Source organism: Lactuca virosa, chromosome 3 (genome assembly GCF_052849685.1).
Source record: "Lactuca virosa cultivar CGN04683 chromosome 3, Lactuca_virosa_CGN04683_v6, whole genome shotgun sequence".
NCBI lineage: Eukaryota > Viridiplantae > Streptophyta > Magnoliopsida > Asterales > Asteraceae > Lactuca > Lactuca virosa.
The window spans coordinates 276,266,739-276,286,963 of record NC_136428.1 but is presented as its reverse complement, the minus strand read 5'-3'; the positions used below and the strand labels follow the sequence as shown (position 1 = coordinate 276,286,963).

The 20,225-nt window shown below is 32.0% G+C and overlaps 1 protein-coding gene, 1 long non-coding RNA gene and 1 other non-coding gene across 7 annotated transcripts in view; 1 reads left to right on the top strand and 2 right to left on the bottom strand.

Annotated features, from left to right (window-relative positions):
• LOC145167216 (uncharacterized) overlaps positions 1-10,038 on the bottom strand; it is a 37,377-nt gene extending 27,339 nt beyond the window's left edge. Inside the window, exons 1-6 of one of the 5 annotated variants that reach the window (XR_013741009.1) lie at positions 9,656-10,038; positions 9,166-9,582; positions 8,923-9,058; positions 8,457-8,816; positions 7,352-8,243; positions 6,663-7,185 (exon numbers count right to left, since the gene is read on the bottom strand). This is a non-coding gene — a long non-coding RNA (uncharacterized LOC145167216). Of the gene's footprint in view, positions 1-6,662; positions 8,244-8,456; positions 8,817-8,922; positions 9,059-9,165; positions 9,583-9,655 lie in introns of those variants that run through there. The other 4 variants (XR_013741007.1, XR_013741010.1, XR_013741006.1 and 1 more) reach the window with 4 other exon arrangements.
• On the top strand, positions 2,292-4,875 carry LOC145167215 (very-long-chain 3-oxoacyl-CoA reductase 1-like). The gene is made up of 3 exons (XM_079086342.1): positions 2,292-3,026; positions 4,213-4,282; positions 4,477-4,875. Exons 1-3 carry the CDS (start codon positions 2,389-2,391, stop codon positions 4,738-4,740), a joined length of 972 nt encoding a protein of 323 aa, XP_078942468.1. The 5' UTR covers positions 2,292-2,388; the 3' UTR covers positions 4,741-4,875.
• Positions 10,039-19,093: 9,055 nt separating the features above from the next.
• Positions 19,094-19,200, bottom strand: LOC145168254 (small nucleolar RNA R71). Its single transcript, XR_013741821.1, has one exon. It is a non-coding gene; the product is annotated as a small nucleolar RNA R71 (small nucleolar RNA).
• Positions 19,201-20,225: the final 1,025 nt, after the last annotated feature.

Genomic DNA, 20,225 nt, shown 5'->3' with positions numbered 1-20,225 from the left:
TTTATATTTAAAATTATTTTTAGTCATCCCATATAATAGGCAAGTCTTTACCATAGTATAATATAAAAAAGCATAAAGTTTAAAGCTAACCATTTAATCAAATTTACATTGTTGGTGATTTAATGTTATCAACATATTTAGTGTAATTATTATTAATAATGAGATAGGTCAAACTCTATTTACTAGCCCAACTAGGAGGTGCGTGATGCATACTCGGAGTGATAAATATGAACTCGGGAATACGAGGGTTCGGGGGCAGCGCCCCTGGGTGTAGGGTTCCAAGGGGTTGTGCCCCTGACAGGGTCTAGGGGCAACACCCCTAGCGGGATCTAAGGGGCGGAGCCCCTGGTGGGGTCTAGGGGCAGCGCCCCAAAATCTAAATGGATTTTTGTATTATGTGAGACTTCAGCCATGCATTTTCCCGCTAAAAACCCACTGATGACATCGTGATGATGTAGGTGTCGGTTATGTTGAATAACTATCATATTTTGGCGCCAATTTTTGTTTAACCGATTTTAACCACTTTTCTCTCAAATATAAATAACATATGGATGTTCTAGAAAAAGGTTTGAACATTCATATACTCGAAATTATATCATAAATATCATAATTTGTCTATCTCTCATGAACACATCAAGCAAGGTATTATATGTTTTCAATTCGAATTAGGCCTGTAATTCGGATTGGTTTATTTTTGGATTATACCACTTCTGAATTCGTGTACCGCAGGCAAAAGGAACGAATTACAGATTTCGGTAAGTGTTTGATAAACACGATCCTTGAATATATCCAAGTTGTATTTATTGCTATTCTGATCCTTTAATTTCTAACACACATTTAGGTGGTGTTTGATTTTTGTTTGAAGATTTTCTTCGCCTCTTTTGTTTGCACTACATAGACCACGAGCAGACATTAACTGTTACAAATTATTTGTTTTTTAGAACTCTACAGACCTAAAAAGGTGTGCACGTCCTCTTTCTTGGGCAAATGTAACTAGAGTCTTCTAACATCTTCAGACATCTTTTAACCTAAAAAAACATTTTTTCCAAATGTTTTTTTCTTCTTTGAATGCCTATTTTTTCGAATGCATCTCTTTTGTAACCTCTTTAAACATTAACATATTTTGTTTGAATGCCTTTTTATGTAATATTTTCTCATTTTAACTACAACAAGTACAATAAATATCAAACATATATGTTAATGCATACCATTTTACTTTTATTTTTTTTATAGTATATTACAACACACTATTTAAAAACGACTTAATTATCCTTTTTCATTAAAATACAAAATAATTTAGACAGACACATTAATCATAATATAATATCACATAAAAGAATAAAATGAAAAATGGGGTTATGAAAAATGAAAGTGTTATACAATAATATATAAAATTTAAGTTAGATTTGTTAACAATTTATAGTAAAGTCATAAAACTGCTAAGTTTAAATGATGATTTTTTATAGAAAATATTGATCAACGACAAAGGGTCTATATGATTCAAATATTAAATCTCTTAAATGAATTGAAATTGAAAGAAATTTTAATTTGACGAAACTTTCAGTGTCATAAAACTAAACTATTTAAATTTTAGTTAATTTTAGCAGTATATATATATGTTCAAAATCAAACAATCTTCTTTTTATTCATTGTAGACGTTTGATAAACTTTTTTTACTGCACTGTAGATATAGTCTACATACCGTAACTCTGAAAAAACAAATAATACTTTATATATGACAACCTTAACACAAATTAATAAGTAAACAAATAAAAAGGTAACAAAATTCAAACAAATGATATGCTTAAATGGGTTACCTACTCTAGCCGCATGGTATTTACTATTTAACAAAAGAGGCCTACAATGGGCTACCTACTCTCACCAAATGCTATTTAACAAAAGAGGCCTACAATGGGCTACCTTTAATTTCATTTAAAACTTGTTAAATAATTTTTATAACAATTAGCAAAAACAATTCATCTTGTAAAATTAATATTGAAAATTATATGGGGTATATAGTTCAATGTTCCTACTTTCACTTTAACAATTTGGAGAATTTAGAATAAGTCCACGTTGAAAAAACCTTTGTTCAATATATGAAGTTTTTTTTTTTTTTTTTTAATTTATTTTTTATGGACCACTTTAAAAAAAAGTTTTGGAACTTTGAGTGATATATCCCATAATGACGCTCTGACTGTTATTTTGCTGTATTTGGAATCAGACCCCACCCCAACTGCTATCAACCAAACTTTGTTGCTCATTAATAGGAGTAAAGCTTACCTTCATTAAAATAATGCATGTAAATTTCACGACTTAAAATATCTAAGCGACTATTCACCTTCCCTTCCACAACAAAATAACCTCTTTCTAAGTTCTAACTCCATCTTCATGGACTTCTCTTCAACGCAAGACCTCAAATCTCAACCTTTATGGCTCCTTCTTCCACTCGCTCTTGCTTTTCTTTCTCTACTAAAGTCATCCCTTCAAATCTTGAATTGGGTGTTCGTTAATTTCCTCAGACCCGCTAAAAACCTCAAGAAATACGGGTCATGGGCATTGGTTACGGGTCCTACAGATGGTATTGGTAAAGCCTTTGCCTTCCAACTGGCCAGTAAAGGACTAAATTTGGTTCTTGTGGGTCGGAATCTTGCTAAACTAAACGATGTTTCAGATTCAATCCGTGCTAAATTCAAACAAACCCAAATCAAAATTGTTGTGGTTGATTTTAGTTGTGATTTAGATCATGGGATTGAGAGGATTAAGGAAACATTTGATGGTATAGATGTTGGGGTTTTGATAAATAACGTTGGGGTTTGTTATCCTTATGCTAGATTTTTTCATGAAGTCGATGATAAGTTGATGTCTGATTTAATTAAGGTTAATGTTGAAGGGACGACTAAAGTTACAAATGTCGTCTTGACTGGAATGATCAAGAGAAAGAAAGGAGCTATTGTTAATATTGGGTCGGGTGTTGCAGTTGTTATGCCTTCTAGTCCTCTTTATGCACTTTATGCTGCTACTAAAGCGTAAGGTCCTTCGTAATTATCTTAATCGTAAAGAGGTGATAATCTATAAATGTTGTTTCAGGTTGAAGTACGAACATTAGTTTTCTTGCTCTTAACATATCGAAATCTACCCTCTTACCATTCTTATAAAAGAAGAGATTTTTTGATAATTGAATAATATCCTTTTAAATAGAGGACAAATATTCTTGGAACATGCGACATGCCTCTTCAAGAATATTTGTTTCATACCATTTCTATTTTAGGGATGCATAATCATTGCATTTTTTTTCATATAACAACATTATAGTAAAGTTTAATCATTTTCTCTTTACATTATAAACACTTAGCAAAATCATTTTTAGCATGCCCGGTGTACAAGCTAGGCATGTCCTTATCTTTATATTAGGGTTGTTCAGTATTTGGATAAAACCGAATTGCCCAATTGGACAATTTGGATTTGACTATTTGGTTCGGATAATCGGATTTTTGGATTGGTTTTCGACAAAAACGAATTATTATTTTGGATTTCGGATTGGTTATGGTTTATAAAAAAATGAACCGAATAGTCCAAAAAAACCGAATAGCATTTTATTATTTATTTATTTTTAATATATATCTATAACTATTTATTAATTTATTTTTTGAAATAGGTTCAAAAAGTTTCACCTAATAAAAAATATTAATATGTATTTTCTCTCAAAAGTTTTTTTATCTATAAAATATTAAAATATAATATACATTCTTAATAGTTGTTTATAAATTTCAAATCGTAACTAAATAATTTTTTTTTTTGCTTCATGTGTAAAATTCGGTAATATTATAATTATATGTCGTTTTAAAATGTTTTAGTTTTTAAAAACCGAAATATAAAAACCGATCCAACTGAATTGTAATTGGATCGGATCGGATCGGATTTGAATTTAGTTTGGACTATTCGGATCCATGTTTTGAAAACCGAAATCAAATTGGATTCATTTGATTGGATTGGATCAAACCGATCCATCCAAACGAACACTCCTACTTTATATGCTTAGGGGAACTGTTTTGCATAATGTATATGTGGTTATGTATTTCTGAAAAGAAGTTAACATACGAATTTTGGGTCTTGAGTTGGAATAGAGATGCTCAAGAATCAAACATTCAAGGGACTAATTCCATTAGTTGGAATGACTCATTGGTTCTTTTTTTTGTTTTTTTTTACTTTCAGATACATCAATCAATTTTCAAGGTGCCTCTATGTCGAATACAAGAATAGTGGTATCGATGTGCAGTGTCAGGTATGCTAATCTTTTGAAACTAACTAAGATTTAATTTTCTTTACCATTATTTTAGTCAACATAATGCTTGATGACCTCAATGAATTTGAGTGAGGTTGGATCACTCACGAGTCTAATTGGCACTCGATGACTGGTTGACTTGGTAACAGTGGGGTTAGATCTCTGATTGATTGTGTGCACAATATGTTTAATAGGTACCCTTGTATGTGGCAACAAAGATGTCTTCACGTAGAAGGGCATCCTTGTTTGTTGCATCAACAGATGCTTATGCTCAAGCTGCCATACGTTTTATTGGTTATGAACCACAATGCATGCCTTATTGGCAACATTCGATCTTGTGGGCTTTTGCAAGATTGTTACCAGAGTACATTATTGAAGCTTGGTGGATGGGTATGTGTCTAGGATTTCGCAAAAGAGGACAACTCAAAGACTCTGGGAAGAAAAATATACACAACTGATATATGCATGATGTTTGTTGCATATCTAATTCTTGTTCTATAGATTGTATTTGTAGTGCGTGGATATATGAATGACTGATTGTTTACTAGAGTTTATTTGTATGGCATGATATATGAATAATTGATTGTTTACTTCGTTCAATAATTCATGATTTGAAATGATGATCTAGGGGTTTTAGGGCTTTATCGAATAGAATGAATCAACGTAATGAAGATTGAGGAGACTGTCGAGCATTTTTGAAGACGTGAATCAATTATAATCGAATAGAAAGTAAAATGTCCTTACCACCTCTTTGTCCTTACTTTAATCCCAAAGTTTCATTTAATTGAAAAATGACACTGCCTCCTTGTGGTTTAATCTAATTTAATCCTAACTTTTTATTATTTAAAATGAGTAGTCAAGATTTGGTCCCCTAGTCTCACAAAATATCATTGTCTTATATGAACTTAACCATATATATATATATATATATATATATATATATATATATATATATATATACTAGCCGTTTACCTGCGCTAAGCGACGGGTGTTAATAGTTTGTTTCGGTAATTTGTTTCTTTTCAGCGAACAACGATTAGTTTCAATTAATCGATTATTTTGCTTTAGGAAATATGTCATATTAAAAGCAAGCCACAATGTATCGGCAAGTATCACTCATCATTAGTTTCAATTCAACAATTTATTTTCTTTTCAACTGACAATGTATTCTTTAATATATTTGTCGCTTTTGTGTATTCTAGATAGGTGTTTCATATGTTGGATTCATCGTGTTGAAAATATATTATTTCTATTTTGTGTATGTTACATAGGTGTTTTCATATGCTAGATTCATTATGTCATAAAGTATATTATTTCTAATTCGTTATAACATATCGCCCAGACTTAGTCTCTCCCAGCATCTCCCTTTCTTGTTACAACTTTTTTCAGCGTATTATTTTCGGGTTAAAAATAAAAATAAGTTACTCTTTAGGTTAAAATAAAAGTTTGTTACTTATTTGAACTAAAAATAAAAATATATTGCAATTTTAGGTTAAAAATAAAAGTATGTTGTTTTGCGTTAAAAATATAAGTACAAAACAACGATTAAAGTATGATGGTCGGAACAATTAATTACATTCGCAACATGTTATATTCCAAACAGCAAGCGATGTGATGGTAAGTGTGTAAAACATTATCGACGAATAGTCTTCTTTCCATACATAATTTTCTTTCTGTGATTTGTTTGTTATCGAAAATTTATTATATTTCAAACAACAAACAATGTTAATTATAATTACTACTGAAAGATATTTATAACGTTGTTACTGGTTAGAGTTAAAAGAAATTACTGTGTTAGATTAAAATATTAATATATTTAATTTTTGAGTTACCTTTTCATTTTGATTAAACATTGTATTTAAAGATTTCAAACAATTGTTTGAAAAAAGTTAGCATTTTTATTCATTATCCCTTCTTGAACCAACGTTAGTATTTATTTTTGCTTTCTTAATAGATAAGATTGTTATTAGTTATTTTATATTTATATACTATTATATTAGTTATAACAATATAATAAACTTCTTTTTGTTTGAGCTTTTATCTTTTATTTAGTTATAACAATATAATTACTTTCTAAGTCTCGCAGTTATCTTATGTGATAATAAGAAACCAATTTTTATGAATTTTGATTTTTTAAAGGTTGAGCATTACTTTTAGGTAATGTCAAAATACCTATTAATATAAACAATCCTGTATTATTTTCTTTAATTACGCAATTATATAACATAAAATATGTACTTTTCCCACTTAGCTATTTTATGACTCAAAATGTGAATTTTGTTTTTCTATTTGAATAAAGTTAAATAAAAGAAACAAATCAGTTATTTATAATTCAACATAAAATCTTATATTGTGATTTTTCAGTTTGCATATATATCTGTAAAAAAAATCAAAAACCAAACTTGCAATAAATTAACTTTACATTTACAATCCATTTTAGCATAAAATAAATTAAAATACGTTTACATAGAAAGTTCATTGAAACAAAAATTGTATTAGAAGATAAATAGTATAAATCTCGAGCCCTAAAAAGTAACATAAAATTGAATTAATTTCATCAAGACTCGGTTAATTATGACATTTTTTTCAACAACCCCTGAAAAACTAAATGATCAAGTAAATCAGCATTAATTTTTTCTCTCAAATGATCCAAAGAACTATCAAGACACCATAGTGTCATATAAAACTAAAAAACCATTCAAAGTATAAAATTCGATAAACTAACCTAAAAAACGGCATGATTAGCCCATCATATCATTATAACCACTGTTTTGAAAACCGGACCGGCCGGTTAAACCAGGAACCGGTAAGATCACCGGTTTAATTAGCCCAAAAAACCGGTTGTTATTGAAGTGAGATACATAGATTGGATCAGAGTGTTACCGTATTTTGTTTCTTGTAAGCTATGTGTCATAAAATATTAAGTTAAGAGCTTTATTTGTAATTAGAGAGCATGGACACCATTAAAGAAACTTTGTGAATGTTGTTGCAAGAATGCAAAAGGAGGGGTTCTTAAGTATATTTCATAAAGAAGGGATGAAAAAAGTGAATATATGAAAAAGTAAGTACCTCACTTAGATGGGGGGATAATACGCAAAACCTTTGGATCTCAACTATCAAACAAATGTTGGAATCAGCAAAATGAGTGGTCTTGGTTTCCTTCAATTAAGAATCCACTTATCCACCATTAGGAAAAGGTTAACGATATAAAAAAAAAAGTTCAATGTTCCTGAATCAAAAAATCATACACTCAAGAAACATAGCTAATTTGTGTAAATCAAGACACCTCTGTCATTTCCACCAAGTCCCATAACTAATGAGTAATAGAGTCTTTGAATGATGAAAAGTAAAAGGATTTTTTAAAATCAATGTTCCTCTGATTAGGATGGATGAACCCTATTAGCATACTTACAATCTTTTTTTCTCACTGATGTTATACCCATATAGCAACATACGTACATCTTTCTACCATTAAAGGTACAAAACTTTATATTTTACCCATATAAGCAACCAACTTACATTTTCTACCAAAACCAACAATGTGTTACTATATGGGTAAAATAAAAAGTTATGTGTCATTAATGGTAGAAAGAGGTACGTATGTTGCATATAAGCAACCAACTTAAATTAAAATTTGTAATGTGTATTATAGCAAACCAGAACCAACAATATGTTGGGGTCAAAAAATATGCAAACAAAAAGTGACGTATAATACGTTTTTTAGACCACTGAGAAACGTCATACACTCGACCAAAGATCCAATGGATGCCCCCTTTTTTGAAGGGCAAATGTCATCAACAGAATAACAACACAAATTCAAAGTTGTCAGTAAAAGTTCATGAACTTAATTTACCTCTTTATAGGTTTCAAAAGTAGTCAGCATACCTCCGATGTACCACAGGATTTGAAGGTATGCCCTAACTCCAGATGCTACAAAAGCATTGCATACAAGCATATAAACCTATAATTTCAATAATGTTATTGCCACCATGATTTTCTTAAAAGAAACAAACTGCAATTAAGTGACAGTTTAACATATATATTAGCTAAAACAAAGGGAAACTTCTACATTTCATCACAGAATATAGCTAGACAGATTAATGTGGTCACATATAGAGAAATATGGTTTTTAGAAAGAGATAAAGAGGGAGGAAAAGAGAAAGATGGTGCATACCATTTTAGGACTTTATGGTATTCAGTTTTCAAGAAATGCCTGATAACTTGCATGATTTGAAAGATTTAGTTTTTCTCAATATTGTAACAAATCTATCAAAAACAAATGGAAATTCTTACATTCATTATGCACAAAGTATAAACATTTACCCAGAAAGAATGTTTTTCTTGGTGGGTGAGACTCATTGGCTCTACTGATGCAAGTTTCCCAAGTAGAATCTTGGAGGATTAATAAAAAAATAGATTAAAAATTGGTTTATAGAGTAAAGAATATACAATTAATACGATTACTCTAATCTTTGTATTAAAAACAAAGAAGAAAATGGAAGACACTACGTAGCCTCCCAAGACTTCTTGTATGCTGTAAAAACATCATAATTCAAGTTTAGAGCTTAGCATATAGTTCAAATGATACATGTGTGTGGTTGTGTCAATTCAAAGGTCTAGATTGTTAGTCAAAAGTTTACCTTGCCCCCTGATGTAGTGCTTTGAACTTATGATGCAACTAAAGCACACGATTGGTTTGAAGGCCCGTGTAGCTTGATTTCGAGCTTAGGTGTGAAGAGGTCAACATAAGGTGCCGTTATCGCCTTGTCGTCATATCTGTTCACCAGTCAGAGCATTGGTAAGAGAGAGTGAAGAGGGACTGGTAAATTAAGAAACCCAAGAAAAATGAAATGAAAATCAATATCCAAAAACAAAAAGAAAACCTTAAAATCAGAAGTGGGGAGATTGTCAAAAACAATTGTTACCAGACATGCAAGAACACATGTACATTAATACAAAAGGATGTGTTAAACCTGGAACCACATAACAAGATAATTACATCCCTTATTGATTCTATTGATCATCAAACAACTCATTTTCCCTTGAAGAGTCAAAAAAATGAAACATCCTACATCAGAATAGTGAAACCATTAGCCAAGAGCTCATATACACAAATACATGTTACAAACAAAATTTAACGTAATTAAAATATATATATATATATATATATATATATATATATATATATATATATATATATAAGAATAACACCAATAATTCTTAACATTAAGACTTAGCTTGAAGTTTTCTCGCACAAGCATTGCCAGATGATAGCATCCTCCTCATAAATTTGGCTAGATCTGTTTAAGGTGAGAGACTCTAAGATTGATAAAGAGAGAGATAGATAGAGAGAGAGGGAGGGAGAAAGCTTACATTTATGTGTTGAATTACAACGAAGTTCCATCCACTGGTGTAACAATTTAAACCGTTTAATGGGGTAAATGCCAAAACGTTCACTGAATAACCCTACAAACCAGAGAGCTGCGACGGTGGTGGGGTTTTTCTGTGATGGTGGTTGAAGGTAATGGGGGAGGGGGTTCCGAGATAGTGTTTAGTTGGTGATGGTGGCGCTATGCGATGTTGTTTCTAGAGAGAGATGGTGGTAGAAGAAGCCTAAAAGACCGATGATGGTGGGGACGATGGAAGAGGACGACGGTTTTTTGACTTAAAGGAAGAACAGAACCAAAAATGGATGGCGTCTGTTGTAGGGAAGATGGGCCAGAAATGAGAGATTTTTGCCAAGATCTAAGGCTAAATTCAACACGACTCATTATTATATGACCTAGTTAAAAGCGTGGGATAAGCTTGTTAATTCTTATCTTGACTTTTCAAATGTTGACCAATGCATAAAGTCATTGTATATATTCTATAAGAGGATGTAATTTTTAAAATTCAACATTTTAAGGTAAATACTTATTAAGGTATTAGTTGTGATACCTGTATACTATACGGTTGATCAAAACAAAATATTAAATACAAATGATTAAACGGCAAGTTTATTTGTTTGAAATTTGAAATAAATAAAAATTATGAAAAAAAAACATTAAAAAAATATGAAAAACTTATATTAAAATTATGTGTTTAGTTGTTAAACCCGTGTATTAAAGTGCAAATTATAACAAAATGTTAAATACAAAGGTTTAAACTGTGAATTTATTTAAAATTGAAATTGAAGTTTGAAATTCGAAATTTAAAATTTTAAATCAATATAGTTATTATGGTATGTTTAATTTATAGAAACTAAATTAATGATATATTCAAAAATAAAAAATGAAGTAAATGACAAGTGGAAAATAAATATCTCAAAATTATGACAAAATGACATGTGGCGTATTGCATGAGAGAATGACATGTGTCAAAATTATTTTCATTTATTAGGTAGAATATATATATATATATATATATATATATATATATATATATATATATATATATATAAAAGCTTTTGAAAATTGTATTTACATACACTTACACAATACATTTGTAACACACATAAAAACCTAAAAACCCTAAACATCAATATATGTTTCAGTATATGTATGATTCGAAAAAGGGGGACAAAACGATTTAATAAGGAATATATATATATATATATATATATATATATATATATATATAGAGAGAGAGAGAGAGAGAGAGATTACAATATAGAACATGTAAGCAAAGGAATCGGCTAAAATGGAGTTCATATGAGAAATATATGCACATTTGAAGTTGGAGATTGAACTAGGCTTAAGTTAGTCAAAGTATACAGCCTAAATTTGCATTTTAAGGCAAAAGCATAGCTATGTAATGCAAAGCACGAACGTATTTTGGAGTCGAAGTGAAATAAAAGGTTATGAAATGGGTTTAAATAAATTACATTTCTATTTTATGCATGTTTGGCTAGAACACAACCGTGTTTTGGAAAACATGGCTTGTGTTTTGCGGTTGAATTCTTAAAAGCTTGGATAAAGTAGGTTAGTCGGTTCCTAGTTCCTTATATGCATTCCCAACATCTTGTAGGTGCCCTCAAATCAAAGAAAACCGTTTATGAAGGCCCCCTATACACCAACTTGAACAGAATTGAAGAGGAAATCAAGGAGAATACATGAAGTTGTTCATCTCTACTCAAATCATGGTAAGATTGTTTATCCTCTTGATGATTCTTACTTTCATGGTTGAATTGAGGAAAGGGTTTTTAACGTTAAGTTCTATATGTTTGTATAAAATGAAGTGATTGATGTATTAGAACAAGTAGAGTGTTGAATACTTGTTATTAGCTTAAAATTCCAAGTATAAGATTAGAATTCTTATTATATTGAAACTGGGGATAATGGGTTAAACCCTATCTTGAAGTAAGTTTTTAGTAACATGGAATCAGGCATGTATACTCATGGATGGACTTAAATGTAAGTTGTAATGAGAAAAGAGTTAAGGAATGAACTAGTAAGTTCATATCAAGCTATGTAAGAATAATGGATGTTACAAGTCAATTATGGAATCTCTTGGAGATATACATGTGTTTAGAAATTTATTGTGTATGATTTTTTATACTCAAACTATTATTTTTGGAGACTAAATGTTATAAGGAACTCTAAGGATCGGGAACTCAACTATATATAATATCAAAAGGTTAGTAACTAGGTGTTTCCCCATATTGGGAATTGGTAAATTAGACATGCCTTATGGTTTTTGTTTAATTGTGAGAAAGACATTAATAAGATGGGGATAATGAAATATGGTAGCCTTAAAGGTCATAAAACCATGGTATATAATGTTCGCTTACAATGGTAGCATTGGTGGTCATAATAACATGGGTGGACATTATTAAATCACAGCGGAAGCCTTTGTGACCACACTACCATGGGTCGATAATTATTAAATGATGATGGTGGCCTTCGTGGTCATAATACCATCGTTGGAAATTTATAAATTAATGGTAGCCTTTGTGTTCATAATACCATAATGACTTTAAAGTGAATGTATTGGTTGAAAGGCTTTGTGTGATTTATTATTTGTTGCTGATGATTTAATTTCATGATTTATCAATGTGAACATTACTGTATACAATGATAGGGTTACTCAGTAAGCGTTTGTAGCTTAAATAGTGTTTTTTGGTGTGCCTTTTAGGAACCAATACCTCGATAGGGGTAAGATCGTAGCTAAGTAGAGCTGGCAATGGGTCAACTTGGGTTGGGTTCGGGTTCAACCCATTTATTAATTGGCTTGAAGATTTCAACATAACCCAACCTTTTTGTTTAAATGGGTAGATATTCCCAACCTAACCCAACCTTTCAGATAAATGAGTTGTCAACGGGTTGACCCGTTTATATAATTCTCAACTCAGCCTATTAAATAAATGGGTTAAAGTTGGGTTAACCCTTTTAAAATAAAAAGTAAATAAATTAACTGAAGATTACACCACTTAAATTAGTTCCAAACATAAATATACTTTCACAATATAATAAAAGCACAATCCTAATTCACAAATACAAAGAAATTGTTCAAATAACATTAAAGATATGTAATTTCGAAATGATTTTGAAGAGTGACTAGTGTTGTCGACACAAAGAAAAAAGTTAGGAATTAGGATTGCATTTTTTAAAACATAAATAATAATAATAATATACCATTGTAATTTATAAATTAATACTTAGATTAATACATGGTAATATTTAAATAGTTATTAAATAAAATATATATTAAAGTTAAATAGGTTGGTGAGTTGAAAACAGGTTGACAACATTTACCTAACCCAACCTATTTAATTAAATGAGTTAGATGGGTTGACCCATTTATCCTAAATGGGTTGAAAATCTCAACCCAACCTGCTAACTTTGGGTTGAGTTCAGGTTGGGTTGGTAGGTTGGGTCGATTTTTGCCAGCTCTATAGCTAAGAGATATATGATCTCTTGCTCCATGTGTAGTTTTGTGTTTTGTTGTAAGATAATTGTAATACATGACTTGATCTCCGGATACTAATTAGTGTAAATGATATTTTGGTAACTACTTGTAAGTGTAAAATTAATATAAATGTAAATCTACTCATTTTTATTCCCTTTTTTAAAAAAACATTGGGTATATATTGTATTATTTTTTAGGTGTTTACATTGCTTATGCTTTTTTATTTAAGTCAGATGTATAGTCTGCATTTTTCTTTAGAATGATTGTAATACTCGGCTTGATCCTTAGATGTTTTGTTGTATACATGATCTTATGACAACTGCTTGTATACCACCATGTTAATATAAATGTACACCTACTTGTTATGTAGTTTTAAAAAAATGACTTTCTTAGATGTACTTTGTATTAATTTGTATGGTGCTACATCATTGCTGCAAATTAGATTACCATTTCAAATCAACCTCATTACCATTTTAGGAAACTTTATTTCCATTTCAAAACATGTTCATTACTATTACACTTTAAATCCATAATATAGTGGAACCTAAGGAAAATTACATCTTAATAACTACTAATACAACCATTAATAAAAACAACCACAAACAACCCTACAACAATCTGCAACGATGCCATCATTTTTCTCTGTTCTGTATGAACTAGGGGCTTATTTGAAGTTTTTCCATCTTCTCCATCATCACATGTACTTGGAAGATCAACTTATTTAAAGAAATCATAGTGAGCTGCTAGATCCTAATAAGCCATGTTATATCACAGTTAAGGAATGTAGTAGAAATTACATCATTGTTACCTAAAACTTAAGGAAACCCCAAAACCTTTTTCCTTGATTTGCTCGATGTTCTTGAAATCAAAATTGGACAAATGTCACCACATCGTCATCTGATGACAGGCTTGTTCTTGCATCATGAACTCCCGGTTAAAGCTTAATCTGGTTGAAGATGTTGTCATTCTATTGATGAAAAAGCTATATAACATATTTGTATGGATAATCGAACCCTTTTAAGTTGTGAATTGTATTAGGTGTGAGATGTTTTTACTTATGTGACATCCTACTTATCATAATTATACCAGTGCGTCTTTGAACATGGCATGAGTAACCGATTATGAGGTGTTTGACATAATAAATACAATTATGAGGTGCTATACCTAATAAATGCTATTTTAGACAAAAACAAATATTATCAAACTAGCCTAAAAAGAACAATGTTGGGCGAAAAACAAACAAAGAAATTACAAAATGAAAGGGGAAAAAACCCAATCACCTTATTTACAATCTCCTAACTTTTCCCTAAACATAACCCAATTAAAGATTAATGTAAAAACATTATCTGCCAATTTAGGAGGAGAAATTGTAACTTGTAAAAAAGTTTGTCGTTTCTTGCTTTCTACATACACAAAGGAAACCATAGAAGATTATAACAAGAATTTTCCGTTTCTTAGGACAATTTCCCGGTTAGCCTCAAAATCAACGCAGTCCCAGACCTTGGAAAAAATATGGACCGAGATGTTGCACCATCTAAAAATCCAAAGCAAAGACTCACAAGCGAAAGAACAATCCACAAGAAGATGGTCGACGTCTTCCACCCCACTAGAACACATAATGCAGGAAGTAGAAGCAATGCCAATGCTTTTATAAGAAAGAGCTACAACCGAAGGAATACGCCCCATATAAACCCTCCATACAAAACTAATACTTTCTAAAGACACCAATTTAATCCAAATTGTAGGGTTAATCACCAAAGTTTTAACTTTATTATCGATAAGAGTCCTAAGATTAGAACATAAGACTAGACATGGAAATTTCACCCGATCCGGTGGGGAACCCGGTTGACCCGCCCCAATTGGGGACAAGTATTCCCCGCAAAAATGGGTACCAGGGATGGGGCTAGGGATCCCCATTATTCTAAAACTGGGGATGGGGCCGGGGCCGGGGCCGGGTATATCAATCCCCAACCCGCCCCGCCCCCGCATTGATGGAATTATATATATATATATATATATATATATATATATATATATATATATACATACATACATATATATTACTATATTGATAATTTATTAATTATGAAATAAGTCCACTAAGAATGCATTGATTTGTATTGGACTTAGAGCCTATATACCAAATTATGTTTCTAATTCCAAGAGTTCTTAAATCCTCATTTTGTTCGACGGTCCGTATACCAAATCATCACCTCATGTTTTAATGGTTGTTAGATTTTATGATTGATGTAAACATAATGTGATTACGGCCTCTGTTCTTTATCACTTATTAAACTTGATTTTTTTTGCTTAAGTTTAGTTTATTATTTTGATGGATCGGGGATGGGACGAGGATGGGCTGGAGAAAACGAAAATCCAAAAATTTAAACGGGAGGGGATTTGATTCCTGGCATCCGTCGGGGATGGGGATGGGGATGGAGATGAGATTAGGCGCTTGGGGATGGAGACAGAGATGGTCAACCCTACCGTATTCCTGCCCCATCTCCATTCCTACATAAGACGCACCATCTTTAGAAAGTTTAGATCTCCAAACACTTTTGTTTCAATATCCATGTTTAATATTTTACGACCTTCTAATTTCTTAAACAAAGATACCATACACATATTTTAAACTAGTGTAATACCTGTTCGGTGAACGTGTGGACCGATAAATGAATTATTATTCATTTTTTATCTAATCTAAATGTACATATAATTCCATGGTAGATCATGAGTTCATACATGAGGGAGATAAATACAGTCTTTGGTAGAGGGTACAATTTGGATTTAGGGTTTAAATGAGTAAAACTTGGTCGGGAAACATAAAGAGTACATGATGCTTGTTGCTTTTTTTTTCTCCATGTTCTCATTTTACAAATCATGAAATATTTCACCTAGAACTTCGAAGCATTAAAGTGTGAGCAACAACCGGAAGTCATTGTCCCTTCTTTAAGTAAAGTATGTGCTATGTTGTGCGAAAAAGGAAGCAATTGTGCATATAATAGCAATGTACTTGTATTACTTCTTTTTATCTATAATAGCAACTTAGTAACATTTGCTAACCAAACAACAATATACAATCTAAAACTTTTAAAATGCTTAAAAAGTGTAATGTTTTATATTACAAATCCGCCAAAAATGTTTTTATGTTGTTATAAAATGTTTAAATATTGATAATAGTTTACCAAATGAAGTATGGTGTATGTTTTTTTTATTATATTGTGGAAGAATGACATGAAATTTAATAAAAAGGTACAAAGCTTATATCTATAACCAAAAACAAAATTCAAAAAGTATTTACATGATGATGAATATTACTAAAAAAAATAAATATAACATTTTCTGCACAAGCCTCCTATAAGATTAAAATAATTCACATAATCATTCATTCGGAGAATTAAAAAACATGATCACTAGGCACATTATACTTAACCAAAAAAGTCCAAATTTATAAAAATAATAGTGAATTAAACCAATATGGAACTTGAAATCATATATAATAATAATGTGAATTAAATATATTAATTAAAAAGAAGAAAACATAAATCCCCATGAATGCAAAACCGAGATGCTTTTGACAATTCTTTTTTGACATGTGCACGTGTCAAATGGTTTCCCCCAAAATACAGAAACGCATAGTGTTATTCCCGCCTGTTGGTCGGATTGATTGATGTATGATATTGCCATATTTATACATATTTTAGGCAATATTTATTTATATTTTTATTAATATTTTGGTTAATTACATAGGATAATGGTACTTATAAGGATAAATTGTTATTTACAGCCAAAATAGAAGCATTTTCGAAGTAAGGGACCAGAATTGAAACTATTTGGAACTTTGGAGGCTTGAAGGGAAGAATGATGAAAAACTCAGCAAAAGACGTCCTCGCGACGTGAATTGTTCATGATTCACGACGTGAGAAGAGAATTCCAGAAGATTTACATCCGGGTGAAAGAGTCCTTGTTGAATACGAAAAGATCGCATTCACGACGTGAATCCTTATTGTTCACGACGTGAACTCGGGAAATCAGAAAACTATAAATTTCCTTGCCCATTACGACTTGGGAACTTTTTGGCTGATTGGAGGGTTTCCAGAAGACGATTTTTAGCAGAGGAGAAGTTCTGGAAAAAGGCTTTCAACACCAAAGGAGTAGAGGTTCATAATTTAGTTTACTTATTTGATACTTATGAACATGTTTGCATATTTAGTTGGTGTTTGTTTGTTAGTTGCTATTATGAGCAGTTGAATCTAGTTACTCTTGTCTAGCTAGATGAAGCTTCTAACTTATGAATAGTTTAATTTTACATGGATTTATTTAGTTGGTAAATTGCTTGTGTTGATTTATCGTTACCTAGCATGCTTATGTTTGTTTCTTTAGTTACTTAAATTCATGTTCTGTGTAGCATAGTGACCATTAACTGCATGAACTTGTTACCTAATGATTTAGTGAACATTAAATTATTATAGCTAGGATTGACCAATCTTAGTTAGTAATTAGAGTAAATAAATTTAGCTGTGCTAGAGAACGTAGATTATGACCATAACTGCGTTTGCATAATAAATCTTATATAGCATATTCATAATCATAATTGGTTATGTGTTTAATTATGTGTGACCATACATAGTCTTACATGAATTAATTAATTAATAGTAAGTTAGACTTAAATTACTAATATAATAATAACCAACTTGATAATCCATAATTATTAGCTAGCCATAAGGACGAAGTGCATTCGAACTAGACAGGAGTGCTTTTAATTAATTGATTGAATTTTGTGATTTAAGTTCGTCTGGTCTTGTAAAATCAGATAAAACCCCATCTTTGCTCTAAAATTAGGTTAATTTAGTAGTAGATAAATAAATTAGTCAACACCGTTCCATATGATCGACACCCGACTTACCCAACTATTCTATAATTCGACTAGGTACACTGCATAGGTGCATTTGAGTTAGTTAAGTTAGTTAGGTTATAAATTATAAAATTAGTGGGTACTTTTGTGCACATCAAGTTTTTGGCGCCGTTTCTGGGGAACGGCTTAGTAATTGCTGATTTATTTACTTTAAATTAATCGATCCTTTTTGTGGGGTAAAACCTGCAAAGAGTTATTTTCGAGTTTCAGTTTTTTCTGGCATTACAGAACTCACGACGTGAGTATTACAGTATTCACGACGTGAATTCTGTGATCCTATTTTTCTTTGTTTTTAGTTTGTTTTTCTCATTTAGTTCAGTTTTACGTTTTTTATTTTGTTTGTTTTGCAGGAGTTGATGACCAGAGGATCCAACACACCTTTGGTGCCACCGCTGGAAGATCCGAAGTCTACGCTGCACAAAAAGGATAATAAGAAGTCGCCTTTACAAGAACTGAAATCAGCCTTTTCAAGGAAGTCAGGAAAGAAAACGGGAGAATCGAGTTCAGCCTCAAAGAGCAAGTTTGAAGTCTTCGATCAAACTCCTAACCCACACGAGACCGAGTACAAATCAGAAACTGAATTTGGACTTTATACGAGTGAACCTGAGAACGAGCCGGTGAACGAAATGGCGAACATTGATGAGATGGCCATGGGGGATTACAAGAAGCGCATTCGAGATGATGTGGGGCCGGGTTTAGTACATCCTACGATTCCTGCCAATTCCACATTCGAGTTAAAGGGACATATCCTTACTGCACTCAAGGATATCCCATTCTATGGGAAGGATCATGAAGATGCTTTCAAGCATTTAGACGAGGTCAATGATATTGCGGATTATTTTAATACTCCTAATATCCCGAGGGAGTCAGCCTTGTTAAGGATGTTACCAGTCACTTTCAAAGGAGCTGCAAAAGACTGGTTGAAGGCTCTTCCATCTGGTACAATCACCACATGGGTCCAATTGCGTGAGAAATTTATAGATCAATTTTGCCCACCCTCCAAAATCTCTAAACTCAAGAAGGCGATTGCCAACTTTGAGCAAAATCTGGGGGAGTCATTATACAAGGCATGGGAGCGCTACAAGGGGTTGTTAAGGAATTGTCCTCAACATGACCTAAATATTCAGCAGGAAATGTCGATATTCTATGATGGGGTGAATGTCATGACTAGACAACTCCTTGATTCACAAGGACCACTAACAAAGAAGAACCCAATTCAAGCCTAGGAGCTGATTGAAGAATTTTCAAAGCACTCTCGTGAGTATCACAACCCAGGGCGTGATGGAATAAAAGGCAGTGGAGGTACACAAACTGAAGAGATGGTTGGTGTGATGGCAATGCTTAGCACTATGGATAGGAGATTGACCCAAATGGACCAATCAATTCATGCAATTCGAGTTGGTTGCGAGAGATGTAGTGGCCCGCATTTGACAAAGTATTGCAATATGGATGAATATGGAAACAGGAAAGCTCAAGTTTGCTATTCGAGTGGGGACAAATACGATGAAGATTGGAATATGGATGAATATGGAAACAGGAAAGCTCAAGTTTGCTATTCGATGTAGTGGCCCGATATGCTCACGTCGTGGGTTCGGTCTGAACAGAAGAATTACGTATCTGTTCCAGTTTATCACCCGCCTTTACCATTTTCGTCTCGACCACGTCTTAGTCCACGGGAAAGGGAACACCTGGAGTTTATTCAACAAATAAAGGGTATTTCTATTAATACTCCTTTTATTTATTCACTTGCAAAAGTTTCAGAATACGCGAAGTTCCTCCAAGATCTAATAGACACTCGCCAAGAATTGAAGAAGAATTCTAAAGTGATCCTTAGTGAGCAAAGCTCAAGGGCTGTATTAGGAGAGATACCTAAGAAGATGGGAGATCCTGGACGCCTCACTCTTCCATGTGAGTTTGGTAATAATTTGAAGACGTATGCTTTAGCCGATTCTGGGGCTAGCATTAATTTGATGCCTTTTTCATTTTACCAAAGTTAAATATTCAGAAGATGAAAGCTACAAAAATGACAATCCACATGGAAAATCGTTCAGTGACTCACCCAAAAGGGATAGTAGAAGACATCCTAGTTAAAATTGGGAAATTTGTTTTCCCAGTTGACTTTGTAGTGATGGATATGAAAGA